Source organism: Salvelinus alpinus, chromosome 38 (assembly GCF_045679555.1).
Source record: "Salvelinus alpinus chromosome 38, SLU_Salpinus.1, whole genome shotgun sequence".
Lineage (NCBI taxonomy): Eukaryota > Metazoa > Chordata > Actinopteri > Salmoniformes > Salmonidae > Salvelinus > Salvelinus alpinus.
Genome location: NC_092123.1, coordinates 11249261 through 11266522, shown reverse-complemented (window position 1 = coordinate 11266522; position 17262 = coordinate 11249261). Strand labels below are relative to the sequence as shown.

The following is a 17262-nucleotide window of genomic DNA, read 5'->3' as shown; positions in this document are numbered from 1 at the left end:
AATCTCCTCTGCAGTTAGTTTTGCATACTAAATTTTGCATAGTTCGTTCTATCGGTTCGGTTGCCAGAGACACAAGCAACCCAGTTGTTCAGTCTTTTTGTTCTGTATCTAAATGTTTCATTGACATACTGGCTGGCAACATTCGTATCACACATCCATAACAATGAGCTAATGAGGCACGATTTCGCGTGGTATAGAAAATTTGTTCTCTTTTCAGGACACTGTTGTTCAGAGGAGCTAGCCAACAACACAGCTAACACAACCACTTCAAACTGAAGCTGGAAAGACTGCAAACTAGCTGCACTTTGTTTCGTTGACATTTCTTTGTATATCCATAAAAATTATGCCAGCTGATTCATGATTTCAACTGGCTGAGAAACGCTGCCTGTCTGTCTCGTCCCGACACGTTCACCTGTCTGTCGCGTCCCGATTTACGACACGTTCATTACTATGGGACAGCTTGAGATCAAATGTGAATATTGAAACAATGTTGCAAATGTAGTAGAGACAGAGAGACAGGTTTATACAAATCTCCACTGTTGAAAACGAAATGGTAGTCTAAAAGAAATGTGAGATAATGTCGAGCTTTTTTTCGTGGAAATCAGGTTTATAAATTGCCTGGCTGGGCTGATGAGACAGTGGATTGTGCAGTCAGATGGAACAGAGTAAATGGGCATTTTAATGTCATAGATTTAGCAGGTGGTAACTTGTGGAATAGACACCAGCTGGAATGCGGTTTTAACCAATCAGCATTAGATCCACCCATTGTATAAGACTGATTATGCCACACAGCTCACTCAACCCACTGAAGTAACCATAACAACCCCACACACATTAAACATTTCAATAGCGGCCCCACTTATCCTAGCCAACTTCCTCGATTACCTGACTATAGGCCTACCTATCCAGTGGTGATTTTAGCATGTAAATCTTGGTGGGGCAAACTCAACATATATATTTTTTTAGATGCATGTCAGCAAAGCCACTTCACAACACCAAACAATACATTAATTGCACTCTAAAAGGTGACAAGCGGTGCCCACAAACTGTTAGAGCTTTCTTTCCTGCCTAGAAGGCCAGCACTGGCAGCTTCATTAAATAGTACCCGCAAAAACAGTCTCAACGTCAAAAGTGAAGAGGCAACTCCAACTATTTAATGAAGCTGCCAGTTGAGGACTTGTGAGGCGTCGGTTTCTCAAACTAGACACACTAATGTACTTGTCCTCTTGCTCAGTTGTGCACCGGGGCCTCCCACTCCTCTTTCTATTCTGGTTAGAGACAATTTGTGCTGTTCTGTGAAGGGAGTAGTACACAGCTTTGTACAAGATCTTCAGTTTCTTGGCAATTTCTCACATGGAATAGCCTTAATTTCTCAGAACAAGAATAGACTGACGAGTTTCAGAAGTGCTTTGTTTGAGCCTGTAATCAAACCCACAAATGCTGATGCTCCATATACTCAACTAGCCTAAAAAAGGCCAGTTTAATTGGTTCTTTAATCAGACCAACAGTTTTCAGTTGTGCTAACATAATTGCAAAATAGTTTTCTAATGATCAATTAGGCTTTTAAAATGATAAACATGGATTAGCTAACACAATGTGCCATTGGAACACAGGAGTGATGGTTGCTGATAATGGGCCTCTGTACGCCTATGTAGATATTCCATAAAAAGAATCAGCCATTTCCATCTACTTTGTGCATGACACAAGTAACTTTTCCAACAATTGTTTACAGATTATTTCACTGTATCACAATTCCAGTGCATCAGAAGTTTACATACACTAAGTTGACCGTGCCTTTAAACAGCTTGGAAAATTCCAGAAAATGATGTCATGGCTTTAGAAGCTTCTGATAGGCTAATTTACATCATTTGAGTCAATTGGAGGTGTACCTGTGGATGTATTTCAAGGCCTACCTTCAAACTCAGTGCCTCTTTGCTTGACATCATGGGAAAATCAAAAGAAATCAGCTAAGACCTCAGAAAAAAATTGTAGACCTCCACAAGTCTGGTTCATCCTTGGGAGAAATTTCCAAACGCCTGAAGGTACCACGTTTATCTGTACAGACAATAGTACGCAAGTATAAACACCATGGGACCACGCAGCCGTCATACCGCTCAGGAAGAGAAGACGCGTTCTGTCCCCTAGAGATGAACGTACTTTGGTGCGAAAAGTGAAAATCAATCCCTGAATAACAGCAAAGGACCTTGTGAAGATGGAGGAAACAGGTACAAAAGTATCTATATCCACAATAAAACGAGTCCTATATCAACATAACCCGAAAGGCCATTCAGCAAGGAAGAAGCCGCTGCTCCAAAACCGCCATAAAAAAAGCCAGACTACGGTTTGCAACTGCACATGGGGACAAAGACCGTACTTCTTGGATAAATGTCCTCTGGTCTGATTAATCAAAAATAGAACTGCTTGGCCATAATGACCATCGTTATGTTTGGAGGAAAAAGGGGGACGCTTGCAAGCCGAAGAACACCATCCCAACCGTGAAGCACGGGGGTGGCAGCATCATGTTGTGGGGGTGCTTTGCTGCAGGAGGGACTGGTGTATTTCACAAAATAGATGGCATCATGAGGTAGGAAAATTATGTGGATATATTGAAGCAACATCTCAAGACATCAGTCAGGAAGTTAAAGCTTGGTCACAAATGGGTCTTCCAAATGGACAATGACCCCAAGCATACTTCCAAAGTTGAGGCAAAATGGCTTCAGGACAACAAGGTCAAGGTATTGGAATGGACATCACAAAGCCCTGACTTCAATCCCATAGAAAGATTTGTGGGCAGAACTGAAAAAGCGTGTGCGAGCAAAGAGGCCTATAAACCTGACTCAGTTACACCAGCTCTGTCAGGAGGAATGGGTCAAAATTCACCCAACTTATTGTGGGAAGCTTGTGGAAGGCTACCCAAAATGTTTGACCCAAGTTAAACAATTTCAAGGCAATGCTACCAAATACTAATTGAGTGTATGTAAACTTCTGAACCACTGGAAATGTGATGAAAGAAATAAAAGCTGAAATAAATCATTTTTTATTCAGACATTTCACATTCTTAAAATAAAAAGTGGTGATCCTAACCCTAATTTCTACTAGGATGAAATGTCATTGAATTGTGAAAAACTGAGTTGAAATGTATTTGGCTAAGCTGTATGTACATTTCTTACTTCAACTGATATATATATATATATATACACATATTTTTACAAAAGATGTGGGGCCCAGTATGACGAGTCACCACTGAATCTATCTACTGTACAACAGTAACTTTTACTACTGCAGTGTAGGGGAGAACCTAGACGAAAGTAACATGGGCAAAAGTAACACGCCTATTTTCATCACGTTCCTAATGTGGAAGACAAACTCCCTGCAAAAGAAACCAGACCAGTCTGACCATGTTTCGCTGAATTATTAACCAAAAGGGATTCGGAGGAGTGTACAGTGCCGTGAAAAAGCCCCCTTTTCTGATATTCTCGACTTGTGCATATATCTTTTTATCAGATCTTCAACCAAAACCTAATATTAGATAAAGTAGTGAAGAAATAACACAACAATTACATATTTATTTCATAAGCAAAGTTATACAACACCCAATGCCCCTGTGTGAAAAAGTAGTTGCCCGCATACACTCAATAACTGGTCGTTGTAACGGCAGCCTTCCCTCTCTTCAAGAGAAGAGGAGGTGTAGCAGGGATCGGACCAAGACGCAGCGTAGTTGGTGCTCAACATATTTAATAATGATAAACAGTGAACACTTAACAATTACAAAAATAACAAAATGTGGCAAACCGATACAGTCCTAGCTGGTGCAGAGAAAACACAGAGACAGGAAACAACCACCCACAAAATCCCAACACAGAACAAGCCACCTATATATGATTCCCAATCAGAGACAACACACAACACCTGCCTCTGATTGGGAACCATATTAGGCCAAACATAGAAACAGACAAACTAGACACATAACATAGAATGCCCACCCAGCTCACGTCCTGACCAACACTAAAACAAGCAAAACACACAAGAACTATGGTCAGAACGTGACAGTACCCCCCTCCTGAGGTGCGGACTCCGAACGCACCCCCTAAAACTCTAGGGGAGGGTCTGGGTGGGCATCTGTCCGCGGTGGCGGCTCCGGCGCTGGACGAGGACACCACTCCACCATTGTCTTTGTCCCCCTCCTTAGTGTCCTTTGAGTGGCGGACCCTCGTCGCCGACCTTGTCCTAGGAACCCTCACAAAGGGCCCCATCAGACTGAGGAGACAGCTCCGAACCGAGAGGTAGCTTAGGACAGAGAGGTAGCTCAGGACAGAGAGGTAGCTCCGGACAGAGAGGTAGCTCCGGACTGAATGGCAGCTCCGGACTGAATGGCAGCTCCGGACTGGAGGGCAGCTCATGACTGGAGGGCAGCTCATGACTGGAGGGCAGCTCATGACTGGAGGGCAGCTCTGGCGGCTCCTGACTGGCTGGCGGCTCTGGCGGCTCCTGACTGGCTGGCGGCTCTGGCGGCTCCTGACTGGCTGGCGGCTCTGGCGGCTCCTGACTGGCTGGCGGCTCTGGCGGCTCCTGACTGGCTGGCGGCTCTGGCGGCTCCTGACTGGCTGGCGGCTCCTGACTGACGGACGGCTCTAGCGGCTCCTGACTGACGGACGGCTCTAATGGCTCGGGACAGACGGACGGCTCTAATGGCTCGGGACAGACGGGCGGCTCTAATGGCTCGGGACAGACGGCGGGCTCTAATAGCTCGGGACAGACGGGCGGCTCTAATGGCTCGGGACAGACGGGCGGCTCTGACGGCTCGGGACAGACGGGCGGCTCAGATGGCGCTGGGCAGACGGATGGCTCAGATGGCGCTGGGCAGACGGATGGCTCAGATGGCGCTGGGCAGACGGACGGCTCAGATGGCGCTGGGCAGACGGACGGCTCAGATGGCGCTGGGCAGACGGACGGCTCAGATGGCGCTGGGCAGGCAGGCAGCCCAGATGGCGCTGGGTAGGCAGGCAGCTCAGACGGCGCTGGGCAGGGAGGCAGCTCAGACGGCGCTGGGCAGGCAGGCAGCTCAGACGGCGCTGGGCAGGCAGGCAGTTCAGACCTGCTGAGGCGCACAGTAGGCCTGGTGCGTGTTGCCGGAACTGGTGGTACCGGTTTGTAGACATGCACCTCAAGGCTAGTGCGGGGAGCAGGAACAGGGCACACTGGACTCTTGAGGCGCACTATACACCTGGTGCGTGGTACCGGCACTGGTGGTACCGGGCTGAGGGCACGCACCTCAGGGCGAGTGCGGGGAGAAGGAACAGTGCGTACAGGGCTCTGGATACGCACAGTAAGCTTGGTGCGTGGTGCCGGAACTGGTGGTACCGGGCTGGAGACACGCACCACAGGGAGAGTGTGTGGAGGAGGAACAGAGTTCTGGAGACGCACAGGAAGCCTGGTGCGTGGTGTTGGCACCGATGGTACTGGGCTGAGGGCACGCACCTCAAGGCGAGTGCGGGGTGCTGGAACTGGAGGCCTGGTACGTGGCGCCGGCACCGGAGAGCTGGTGCATGGGGCTGCCACAGGAGAGCTGGTGCGCTGAGCTGGCACAGGACGTGCAGGGCTAGGAAGGCGCACAGGAGGCCTGGTGCGTGAGGCTGGCACAGTCTTCACCAGACGGCTAGCCCGCACCTCAGGACGAGTATGGAGAGCTGACTCAGGTGACATCAAATCCCCGACATGTTCCGTCGGGCGGATGTCGTGCCTCATGCACCAAACCAGCAAATCCCTCATTTCTCTCTCCTCCAATTTCCCCATTAGATCCTTCACAGTCTCTACTTCGCTCACCTCCAATACCGCCCTCACTGGCTCTGGTTCCATCCTTGGCTCCTTACGGTAAGCAGGGGGAGTTGGCTCAAGTCTCCTACTTGACCCAGCTACACACCCCTTTAGCCCCCCCCCCCCCCCCCCCCAATACATTTTTGGGGGAGCCTCTCGGGCTTCCAGCCGCTCTGCCTTGCTAGCGCCTCATAATGCCGCCTCTCTGCTTTTGCTGCCTCCAGCTCTGCTTTGGGGCGGCGACATTCCTCTGGCTGTGCCCAGGGTCCTTTACCGTCCAGCTCATCCTCCCATGTCCACTCCTGAACTCGCTGCTGCTGTCGCTGCTGCCCGTTGCTACGCTGCTTGGTCCGAGATTGGTGGGTGGTTCTGTAACGGCAGCCTTCCCTCTCTTCAAGAGAAGAGGAGGTGTAGCAGGGATCGGACCAAGACGCAGCGTAGTTGGTGCTCAACATATTTAATAATGATAAAAAGTGAACACTTAACAATTACAAAAATAACAAAATGTGGCAAACCGATACAGTCCTAGCTGGTGCAGAGAAAACACAGAGACAGGAAACAACCACCCACAAAATCCCAACACAAAACAAGCCACCTATATATGATTCCCAATCAGAGACAACACACAACACCTGCCTCTGATTGGGAACCATATTAGGCCAAACATAGAAACAGACAAACTAGACACACAACATAGAATGCCCATCCAGCTCACGTCCTGACCAACACTAAAACAAGCAAAACACACAAGAACTTTGGTCAGAACGTGACAGTCGTGCCACCTTTAGCTGCAATGACTGCAACCAAACACTTCCTGTAGTTGTTGATCAGTAACATTGCCGTGGGTGATTTTTGGCACACTCTTCAACGCTGAACTGCTTTAACTCTGAGACATTTGTGGGTTTTTGAGCATGAATTGTTCTCTTCAGGTATTCCCATAACATCTCAAAATCGGGTTTAGTCTGGACTTTGACTAGGCCATTCCAAAACGTTACATTTGTTGCTTTTCAGCCATTCTGATGTAGACTTGCTTGTGTGTTTTGGGTCATTGTCTTGCTGCATGAACCAGCTATGCTTCAGCTCACAGACGGATGGCCTGGAATTCTCCTGTAGAATTCTGTGCGAAAGTAAACTGATGACCTTGAATAAAATAAAATAAAATGTTTCAGCACAGGCCATTGTCTCCTCTAGTTCATATTGCTTTTATAATGTTAGCAAAATATCAACAAGTGACTGAATGTTTGAAAATTATATATGATATTAGAATTATGCATTAATCAATTGACTTGGAGGATCATCTTCTCACATAAGCTTTTATCAACACATTAGTGGTTAAAAATATAAATCTTTATGATTCTAGTGGTCAATTTCCTTATGTCAAAATATTGTGGTTGCGCAACATTGCAATGTTGACGCATGGTTCTTTCAGTAATTATTAATTATTCAAATAATAATATCAAATAATATCAATAAAATGAATAATCAATAATTATTCAAATTGACACACATGAAACTATGTCGAATAGTACATTTGTTTAAAGTAACGAGCATTACAAACCAGAAACATGAAGATAAGACAGATATTGTGCACTTCTCACCAGCTGTTACTTCAATCCCAAGGCTGTGTTACTCCCACCCCGCTGGCAGGTACAAAAGTAACATTACGGTTGTTCTGTTCTCGGTATATTTAATAGAAATTAAATTACAGTTGATAAATGGTAGAGGACATATGCAAGTTGTTTGCCATAACATATGGCGTCTCTAGCGATCTGAGTAATTCGTTAAAAAAAATAAAAAAAAATGTTACTTTCTGCCCGGTTAAATATAAATCTGCTTACACAAAATATATTTCTGTATACATGAGTTTTCATAGCACAATATATGTTATACTGTAACAGAGACAGAGTTTATTCATCAAAGAAAAAACAGTGTGCTTATGACGGTTGTTATAGACTGTTTGCAAAGACAAAGGATAAAAAGATATTGCGATATACCTTGCTCATCAAATGATATTGGTTCCTACTACTAGCTGCACAGTAATACAAACAAAAGTGTCAGATTACAGTACTGTTCTTACTTGATTATCACAACGTTTTACACCAGTATAATGGATATATAGTACACATTGTGAAATTGGTTATTCGATCTCTATACCTAGACTCGAATGTTCTCTTGCCTGGAGCTGTGAAACTGGTTATGTGACCTTTATACATGGTCTAGAATGTTCTTTTACCTGGAACTAGTCATATGCGATCTCCATACTTGTTATAGATATTTTTTTGAGACGAAAGTAACACACACCTATTTAGGTGAGGTGCTGGCTAGCGGAGTTGAACACTTGAAAAATTAAAGGAGCCGCACACTCTAGGAGCTCAGATGCAATAATTTAATAACATAATATCCAACGTTTCGACAGACACGCGGTCTTCATCAGGGTATAATGACAAACACTGCAGGGTGACTAGTTTATATAGTATCAAAGGACACACAGGTGTCTGTAATCATCAGTGTTGCCAACTAATTTTCAGGGTAAGTTGCTAGAGGCAGGTTGATTTGTTGCTAAAAGTTGCTAAATCACGTGCTGGCCTGCTGCTGCCTGTGCACGAGCTGAGCGCCTGATGCTGCTGACGTCACTCACAATGCACTTTGCAGCCAGGCAAGTGTGTTGTGACTTGAGTGTGACAGAGAAAATCGTGTGTGTCATTTTGAGGGAAAATGCGTGCATTTTAGCGTTTGGGTCACTTTTCAAAAGTTGCTAAAAGTTCCCTTTTTTTAAGTAGCTAAATTTGTTGCCAGGGTAGTCTGAAAAGTGTCTAAATCTAGCAACAAAATTGCTAAATTGGCATCACTGGTAATCATGGCCTGATATCATTGGTTAATTGTTAGATATAAAAATGATGTGGGTTTAACAAAGCACGAATTAAAAGTACGAATCTCGGAGCATCGTAGCACCATTAGGTACAAAAACTCGACTTATCCAGTTGCGGCCCACTTTTTGGAAGCAAACAACTCGATTTCGTCCCTACGTTATGTCGGCTTTGAACATGTCACCGGGTGACCTCGACAATTTATTGTTAAAACGAGAGGCTGCCTGGATCTTTAATTTAAAAGACCCTTGCTCCCTTCGGTCTCAACGTAGACTTTGATATGAAGCCATTATTGTGATTTTGCTATTGTAAATGTTTGTAGGCCTTTGTAGCCAAATTGTATCTGTGATCATATGCTATCCATTCATGTTTTTGGTATATTATTTTTTACATCTGAGAATTAACCAATGATATCAGGCCACACTCGGCCATGATTACAGACACCTGTGTGTGTCCCTTTGACACTATATAAACTAGTCACCCTGCAGTGTTTGTCATTATACCCTGATGAAGACAGCTTGTCTGTCAAAACGTTGGATATTAGGTTACTCAATTATTGCATCTGAGCTAGAGTGTGCGGCTCTCCTTACATTTTTTCTAGATGGTGTTCATACCTGGCGCAGGTAAGGTGAAATTGTAATGTCAGAACTATACCTATCATGTAGTGAGAAGGCACTACAAAATGTAAAAAGCAACATTTGTTTTTGTCCATACAATCTACCTCAGCTGCTCAAACAATTCTGTATCCACCTAAGTGTCATAGCATGAGTTTTGTTCTACCTCCAAAAGCTTCAAAACACACTAGCAAAGCTTTGCATTCCCACCAACAGACCCAAACCAACAATGCCCATACACACTTCCATGTTGGATCCTCCACTGTTCTTGAACCATTTATGCTACAAACCCCAAATCAATGTTGACATGTGCAGACGGACGTCCATTCATTTCAATGGCGGAAGAACTGCCACAGAACTGTCAGAAGGTTCAAACTAAAGCGATTAACACAAAACCAACTTCCAAATGTACAGACTGACCCAATTTAGATTGCCTAAGAAAATATTTTTGAAAGCATGTATACTTTTTGTATTACAACAATATTAAATGAGCTCCCAATGCATTAATGATAAAAAATAATTCTAAACCCATCTCCTCTTTCACTATTTAAGCTATCAACACCAAACCAACGTTGAGACGTTCAGACTGACCCAACTTAGATTGTCTACATTCCGATTTTGTATCATATTTATACTTTTTGAATTATAACAATTTTTTAAATTGGCATAAAATGAACATGGATTTGAACCACAAGGTTTGAATGAGAACCACAGGAATACAGTGGCAGTTATTTAAAATGGTCCTGCTCCTTGGTCAATTAAGCAACAAGACAAACTTTAGAACTTTAAACTATAAATGAACAATATATATATATATTAGGGAGTTTTTCCTGGCCACTGTGCTTTCGCTTCTGCTGCATTGGTTCCTCTTTGCGGTCTAGACCGTGTAACTGTAAAACTTTATGCAAACTGCTTATGTAAAAAGGGCTTCATGAAATGGACAAAAAAAATTGAATCTTGTCGTGCATTCTGAAATGTTTTTTTTCTTTGTTCCTCGTATCTATTGATCTGCAACATGCATGTTGTAGCACAGGGATCATCAACTACATTCAGCTGCGGGACAATTTTTTCCTGAGCGAATGGTCAGGGGGCTGGAACATAATTACAAATCATTTGTAGACTGCAAATTGACCGCAAGAAAACAAAACAGATATATTTGACTAAAACAGTAATTTCAAACCTTACATGTGTGGGGGATACTTTGGAAAAGATTTCCAAATTGTAAATCACTTGGAGCTGATTTGTGTAATTTTTATAGTCTTATGTCCAACAATAAAATATTAAAAATAAATAAAATGTTTTACTTAGAAAACGTTGGGCCACAATATCAGCCGCGGGCCAAATTCGGCCCATGGGCCGCCAGTTGGGGAACCCTGTTGTAGCATGTCTGTCATTCACCATGTCCATAAGAGCATTATTCATTTTTACATTTTGGCCATTAGCATACACTTGTCCAGAGCGACATACAGTTAGGGCATTCAACTAAGGTAGGTAAGACAAGCGCATATCGCAGTCATTATTCACATAAATAAGGTAATTTCAACAAACGTCCTTTCCATTTTTTCTTTATTTCAATAGATTTTACACTATCTTGCTGGAACCAAAACATTTGACTATAGTAACATAAAATAGCACAAACTATACGCACAAAGAAAACAGAAAAATGGTTACATCAAAACTAAAAATCCAATGAGGGTCTTGTCTTTTACTCTTTATATATATTTTTTTGCAAAGTAGATGGGATACTGCATTTCTGATGGCAAAGCAGTCTCAATTCATTACCTGGGTAATATTCAATAGTGCACACTGTAGCGAAACATTTTGCAATGTTAAACGAAAACAAGCGTTTCTTATTGGACAAGTTCAGTTAGTCCCTTCCGTTTCGGCACGTTTGCTTCCTAGTGAATACGACCCTGGCGGCAGTCCTTTTAGGGACCATTCAGCATCGCATGTTGGCCACAGCCCTCATCGTCAAGCTCTCTACAAGGACATAATAGGGCCCTGTTCCAATACTTTAACAAAAGCATCGTTCCTTCCCACTTCCTTGAAGAAATACCTAATCTGACATGGCCGGATTGGGGAAAGCTATGTGATAGAACTGTTGCTTACACCTACCAAATAGTGTTAGATCAGAAAGTAAGGAAGGGTGTGTTATTAAAGTATTCAAACGGGGCTTAGAACACAAGACTGCTTTCTGTACAGCAGTCAATCCTTTTGGCCTCACCTTTTAAAAATGCAAAAAAGTAAAAACTTCAAACAATTTAATTTATGTATATAAATAAAAATTGTTTTAAGTTTACATTTTAGCATTATATATATATATATATAAACAAAAAAGTCTGTTCAGCAGAGACCAGTTTACAGCCTTTAAAAGTTTATTTTTAATAGCTCTGGAACATAAAACCTTAAGCACGATGGACTAACGACAAGGCAAAGTGTTTGGATAAGCCGTGTCTGCTCAGCTGACCCAAGTGCTTATATCTTTTTCTCTTATCATCAGTCAGTCAATGTCAACACATTTCATTTAAATAAATTACATTTCTCAGCACAATTCCATTCTCTTGGGCACAACCATGACCCCATTTGAGGACAACTTGGAATTGTGTCTCATGTGCAGACTATTTTTTGTGTTTTTCGGTATAACTAGAAACATTCAGTAGGTTATCGTTTATTAATAAAAACTTATTTTTTTCATGCAAGATGTTCAAAGGTTATTTCTGTGATACGAACTGGTAGTGACTATTATACAGAATTACTGTATTACTGGTGTATAGTAACTTTGCCATACCTAATGACATTTTCATCGGTAATAATGAAATGTTTTATTTTACCGGAAGAAGTGCAATCCTTAACTGATGATAAACAATTTAACAAACTACATTCCTAAATACTTTTCCATTGGTGTGCATGAAACCAGTGGTCCTTTCTCAGGGGAAAAGTTGTACATCATAACTATTCAATTAATAGATCATTTGTTATAATTTCATCCTAAATATCATTGGTAACTTTGTCTATTACATGTTAAGTGTTAAAGTTACACCTTTACAGAGGCTGCTAAGGAAAATTGTCATAATCACGACAAATAAGAAATGTTGAAATCTGCTTTACAATCTAGTGATGTGTGCAGTGTTCTAGAAAAAAAAGTAAACTTAACGATTAGATAATTTACAAAAATACAGAACTTTAGTAATTGCAACTTTATGTTGCCACAGCAACAACTTAATATTGTTATGAAATACTAGTGAAAAGTACATATTTTTAAAATTATTTTTTGGGTAAAATGTCACCTATACAATTAACATTCTTATTTTCTTTTCTCTTTTTTTGTTGAACAATATAAGCAATTCTAAAGCCTTGCTCATTACTGTAATGTGATGAACTGTGTTGATGACAAGGCAAGGGAGATCCAGTAGCATTCTATTGGTGGCTTTTTAAGACTCCACCCCCTTGCTCCTGATCTGCATCTCATTGGCTGACTAGAGACCAGACCTTGTAGGGACGCACAGCTCAATAAATTACATTCATTTCAAAATAGAATAGGTTACATCATTCTGACTCTTTTGACAAAACAATAAAATACGATAAATTACCCAAAAAATATCTTCGATCACCTTCCACACCAAAAATTACATTAAAACTGTAACTTTTTAGAAGAAAATCTCAGTGAAAGTGAACAAAAAGAAAGAAAGAATAATTCTAAGACCAGTGCCATATTATTTTTTAACCAAAGGTGTCTCGTTGTGGATTGTCTGTGTCGATCAAGCGCCATGAAAATGTCATGATTCTGATCTTTTTTGTTGAACACACATATACACAAGGTAAATAATTGGTTGTGTAGTATCAAGAAATGTGATTGAGTCAAAATACATACGTCTCATAAAACATATTAGGTAATAACGTGGAGGTTGGTTTAAACAATGCTAGTACACTATTAACTATATCATGGCATACAATAACAGATTGTTCTGGTGACACACATACCATGATGCTTAACATCATAAAACAAATTGAAATAAACGTGAATACATTGCTGCTACAACCATGAATATAAATTCTCAAAGTATGAGACACGTTACATACATCACACACACGTCACAATTTCCTGTATTCTCAATCACTTTTTCCAATGTAAACTACTAAAAACCTATGGTAAGAACAAAATATTACATCATGAAATATTTATCAAACATTCTACCAAGCTATCTTGGTTAGTTTATATATTTTCTTTTCAGAAAGTTACTTTTTGTCGTGTTAAATATTTGTTTACAATAACACTAGGGTACTGCTTTAACCATGGCATCTGCATGAAAAGTGAATAGTCTTTTCTCTAAATAGGTCAACATACTTTTGGGAACTTTGCTTGAACCATCCTTTTGTATATTCTTGTTTTTTCTTTGACAAAGTATGTTTCTCCAGATGCTTGTTGTTTTAAAGTTAAAGGATTTTTAGGCACTTCTACAGTTTTTCTCAAATAGAAACAGGATTCTCGGTGATAGCAGGGTGACGACTGACAGTCACAGATAGCCCTCCAGTCAAAAACTTAAAGTCATCTCACGACAATGACTAGCATCTTCGAATGCACCTTTTTTTTGTTGAGTCGTAGCACTTGTTTCACCCCTAGCCGATCTCACCCTTATCCCTCCTTCTAGCCCCACCCCTAACTCCCCCAAAGGCCTTGTCCCTGTGGTCTTGACTTTGGGGCCGCTGGTGGACTTAGTCTGTCTGTTCCAGTCTGCTGGCAGATGTCCATGGCTTGGCCCATCAGGCTGAGGCTCCCTCCCGCCACATGCTTTCAGCCACCCGCAAGCTTTCGTTAAGCCCTTGGCACACAAACCGGAGCCATATAGGCTAGTAGCACTCCCTGATGCCAGTATAACTCTCCCCAACACCGACCCATCTGAGGCTCCCACCCAACCAACCACATACACAAATACACCCACAAGCCAATGTCAGCACCCATCCAAAAGTAAAACTGAAAATTTAACAAAGGAGAAGAAATTGAAATTCTAGGTTATTTTATCCCCCAGACGTGCATAAAAACGAGGCCCGACTGCACGTTTTGGCCACGAAGCTGTTCCACGTCTGTTTCCTTGCAGATCGCTTCTGTCCGTCAATCTGTCAGTCGCGATGACATTCGTTTGGCAAGCCGTTGGTTTTCCAGAGATTAAATGTTGGCAAGTGGTTCATATGGAGCGCATACCACACCGTTTTAAAGGGGTGATGGGGGGTGGGGGAGCACGTTCAAATCATCATTAAGAGGACAGTCATTGAGTAAACATAAGCATATAGTCTGCCCTAACATTTGTCTTTTTAAAAATAATTAAAACAAACAAAAAGTAAAACAATCCCTTCTAGCTTGGTCTGGAGCGCCAGTTGCAACCAGGGGCTTCTCTGTGACTCTCCTGTTTAAAACAATTAAGCACTTTTGACAATAAGCACTAGTTCTCTTATAGTGCAAATAAGGTGTTTTCAAAGGGTGAACATTTGTGCAGATCGAGGTTCCGTTTTGAAAACAAAATATAAAAGACCCATATTACTTTAACAGAGAAAACAATAGTTAAAATGAACTCATCACCATCTCTCCACTAAGTGTATGTAGTTCAGTACATATAATTTTTTTGTCATAATTTTCATGGCAATAGTTTCCTAGCAATACATATACATATTTTTGTTGTGTGTATCTTCTTACACCAGCACTCAAGTCTTATGGTTAATTGGTAGTATTACACTCTTAGCATGCAGGTTGCTGTAGTGGAAGGGGAAGGTAGTATGTACAGAAGAAGGGCTGTTTTGGGCTTTGTAGGGCAGCTTCTTGACACTCCATTTCCATCCTGACAGTTACTTCAGGATAATCTGCGGGAGAGGTGAAGAAAAAGAAAAATGGAAAACAAAAACATCAGTTCATTGTCTAAACCTTTTCAAATGATTGGCTCCATCTCATTTAATCTTTCCGTGATTCCTCACATCTGATCCCCTCACCTTCTTCTCAACCATATTGGAGGAGAAGATCCAAGTTCCCTCTGACCTTCTCCAATGCCTTTTGAGAAAGAGGCGAGAAGAGAGGATGCAAGGAATCCAGGAAAGATTGCACAAGAGCCAGATTGTCGTTGTAGGGTGGCTAAAAAAAACAATCCCTAACATACACTAGATGACAAAGTATGTGGACACCTGCTAGTCGAGCATCTCATTCCAAAACATGGGCATTAATATGGAGTTGGTCCCTCTCCCTTTGACGTCAGGTACGGCGTGCAGGCCAGTCAAGTTCTTCCACACCGATCTTGACAAATCATTTCTGTATGGACCTCACTTTGTGCACAGGGGCATTGTCATGCTGAAACAGGAAAGGGCCTTTCCCAAACTGTCACCACAAAGTTGGAAGCACAGAATCGTCTAGAATGTCATTGTATGCTGTAGCGTTAAGATCTCCCTTCACTAGAACTAAGGGGCCCGAACCATGAAAAACTGCCCCAGACCATTATTCCTCCTCCACCAAAACTTACAGTTGGCACTATGCATTCGGAAGGTAGCATTCTCCAGGCATCCACCAAACCCAGATTTTTCCGTCAGACTGGCAGATGGTGAAGCGTGATTCATTACTCCAGAGAACGCGTTTCCACTTCTCCACAGTCCAATGGCGGCGAGCGTTACACCACTCCAGCTGACACTTGGCATTGTGCATGGTGATCTTAGGCATGTGTGCGGCTGCTCGGCCATGGAAACCCATTTCATGAAGCTCCAGACTAACAGTTATTGTGCTGACATTGCTTCCAGAGGCAGTTTGGAACTTGGTAGTGACGGTTGCAACCGAGGAGAGACGATTTTTACAAGCTACACGCTTGAGCACTCGGCAATGCCGCTCTGTGAGCTTGTGAAGCCAACCACTTCACGGCGGAGCCGTTGCTGCTCCAAGACGTTCCACTTCACAATAACAGCACTTACAATTGATCGGGGCAACTCTAGCAGGGCAGAAATTTGACAAACTGACTTGTTGGAAAGGTGGCATCCTATGAAAGTCACTGAGCTCTTCAGTAAGGCCATTCTAATGCCAATGTTTGTCTGTGGAGATTACATTGCTATGTGCTCGATGTTATACAGTTGTCAGCAACGGGTGTGGCGGAAGTAGCCAAATCCACTAATTTGAAGTGGTGTGCACATACTTTTGTATATATAGTGTATGTGTATGCAATGTAGATCCTGCAAGCTCATAATAAGGCATTTGAATGACGAGTGGAGTCATTTGACTTATGAGCAAAAAAAATTATAAAACAAAACAAAAAGCTGAATGTTATATTGATGTTGTGTGATGTCCCGTTGGCTCCTAGTCGCTTACCGCTGGTTACCCAGACAGAGGCCCTCTCCAAACCCCTTGCCTCTACCCCCCTAGGCACTTCCGTAGATCCAAGAATACTAGATGGGTGTAAGTAATAGAGAAAAAGGTTGAGCTACAATCTATCCAATTCTTAAAAATATACAAAATAGATCAATTGTTTAGGTGGTAGGGTCTAGGGGTCGTTTTTGTACAGGACCACAGAGAGCAAATCATTGGCTTATCATGGCGGTGAAAGGCCTCAGTTAGAAAGCAGACAGACAGTAGATGAGCTGGCGGATGCATAGAGGACCACCATGATGCGCTGTACCAGCTACGGCATTGAAATAACGGCATTTCCCTTTTAGTCATGATGGACAGAAAAAAGGAAATGACAGGTCAGGGGTGGATGCCTGGCCCACCATAAAAGAAAAGCCAACACCAGATGATGTTGTGTGTGACACTTGATTGTTTTTTGTGCCTATGATGGCACTTTACAGAAATCCTTATTACAGACAGCAGCCCCAAAGGGGATATTGTACAATCATCCTGCAAATATGTGAACCAATGTCTACGCTAATTACTTTTTCTAACCAATGTGACAAAACCCACAACTGTATCTTGGTGGATTTCCCAATTCAGCCAGAAGAGGGAGCCCCCA

General features: G+C 42.3%; 1 protein-coding gene across 15 annotated transcripts in view; it reads right to left on the bottom strand.

The window, feature by feature from the left end:
- Positions 1-10844: 10844 nt before the first annotated feature.
- The window catches only part of LOC139566467 (muscleblind-like protein 2a), an 82112-nt gene continuing 75694 nt past the window's right edge, over positions 10845-17262 (bottom strand). For 9 of the 15 annotated variants that reach the window (XR_011673110.1, XR_011673113.1, XR_011673112.1 and 6 more), the window contains 2 exons: positions 16626-16702; positions 10845-15148 (listed from right to left, as the gene is read on the bottom strand). Coding sequence is in view for 6 of the 15 variants with exons in the window: in XM_071387670.1 (XP_071243771.1) it covers positions 15027-15148 (122 nt within the window). In the remaining 9 variants the exon portion in view is untranslated. The remainder of the gene's footprint in view (positions 15149-16625; positions 16703-17262) is intronic. The other 6 variants (XM_071387670.1, XM_071387672.1, XM_071387671.1 and 3 more) reach the window with 1 other exon arrangement.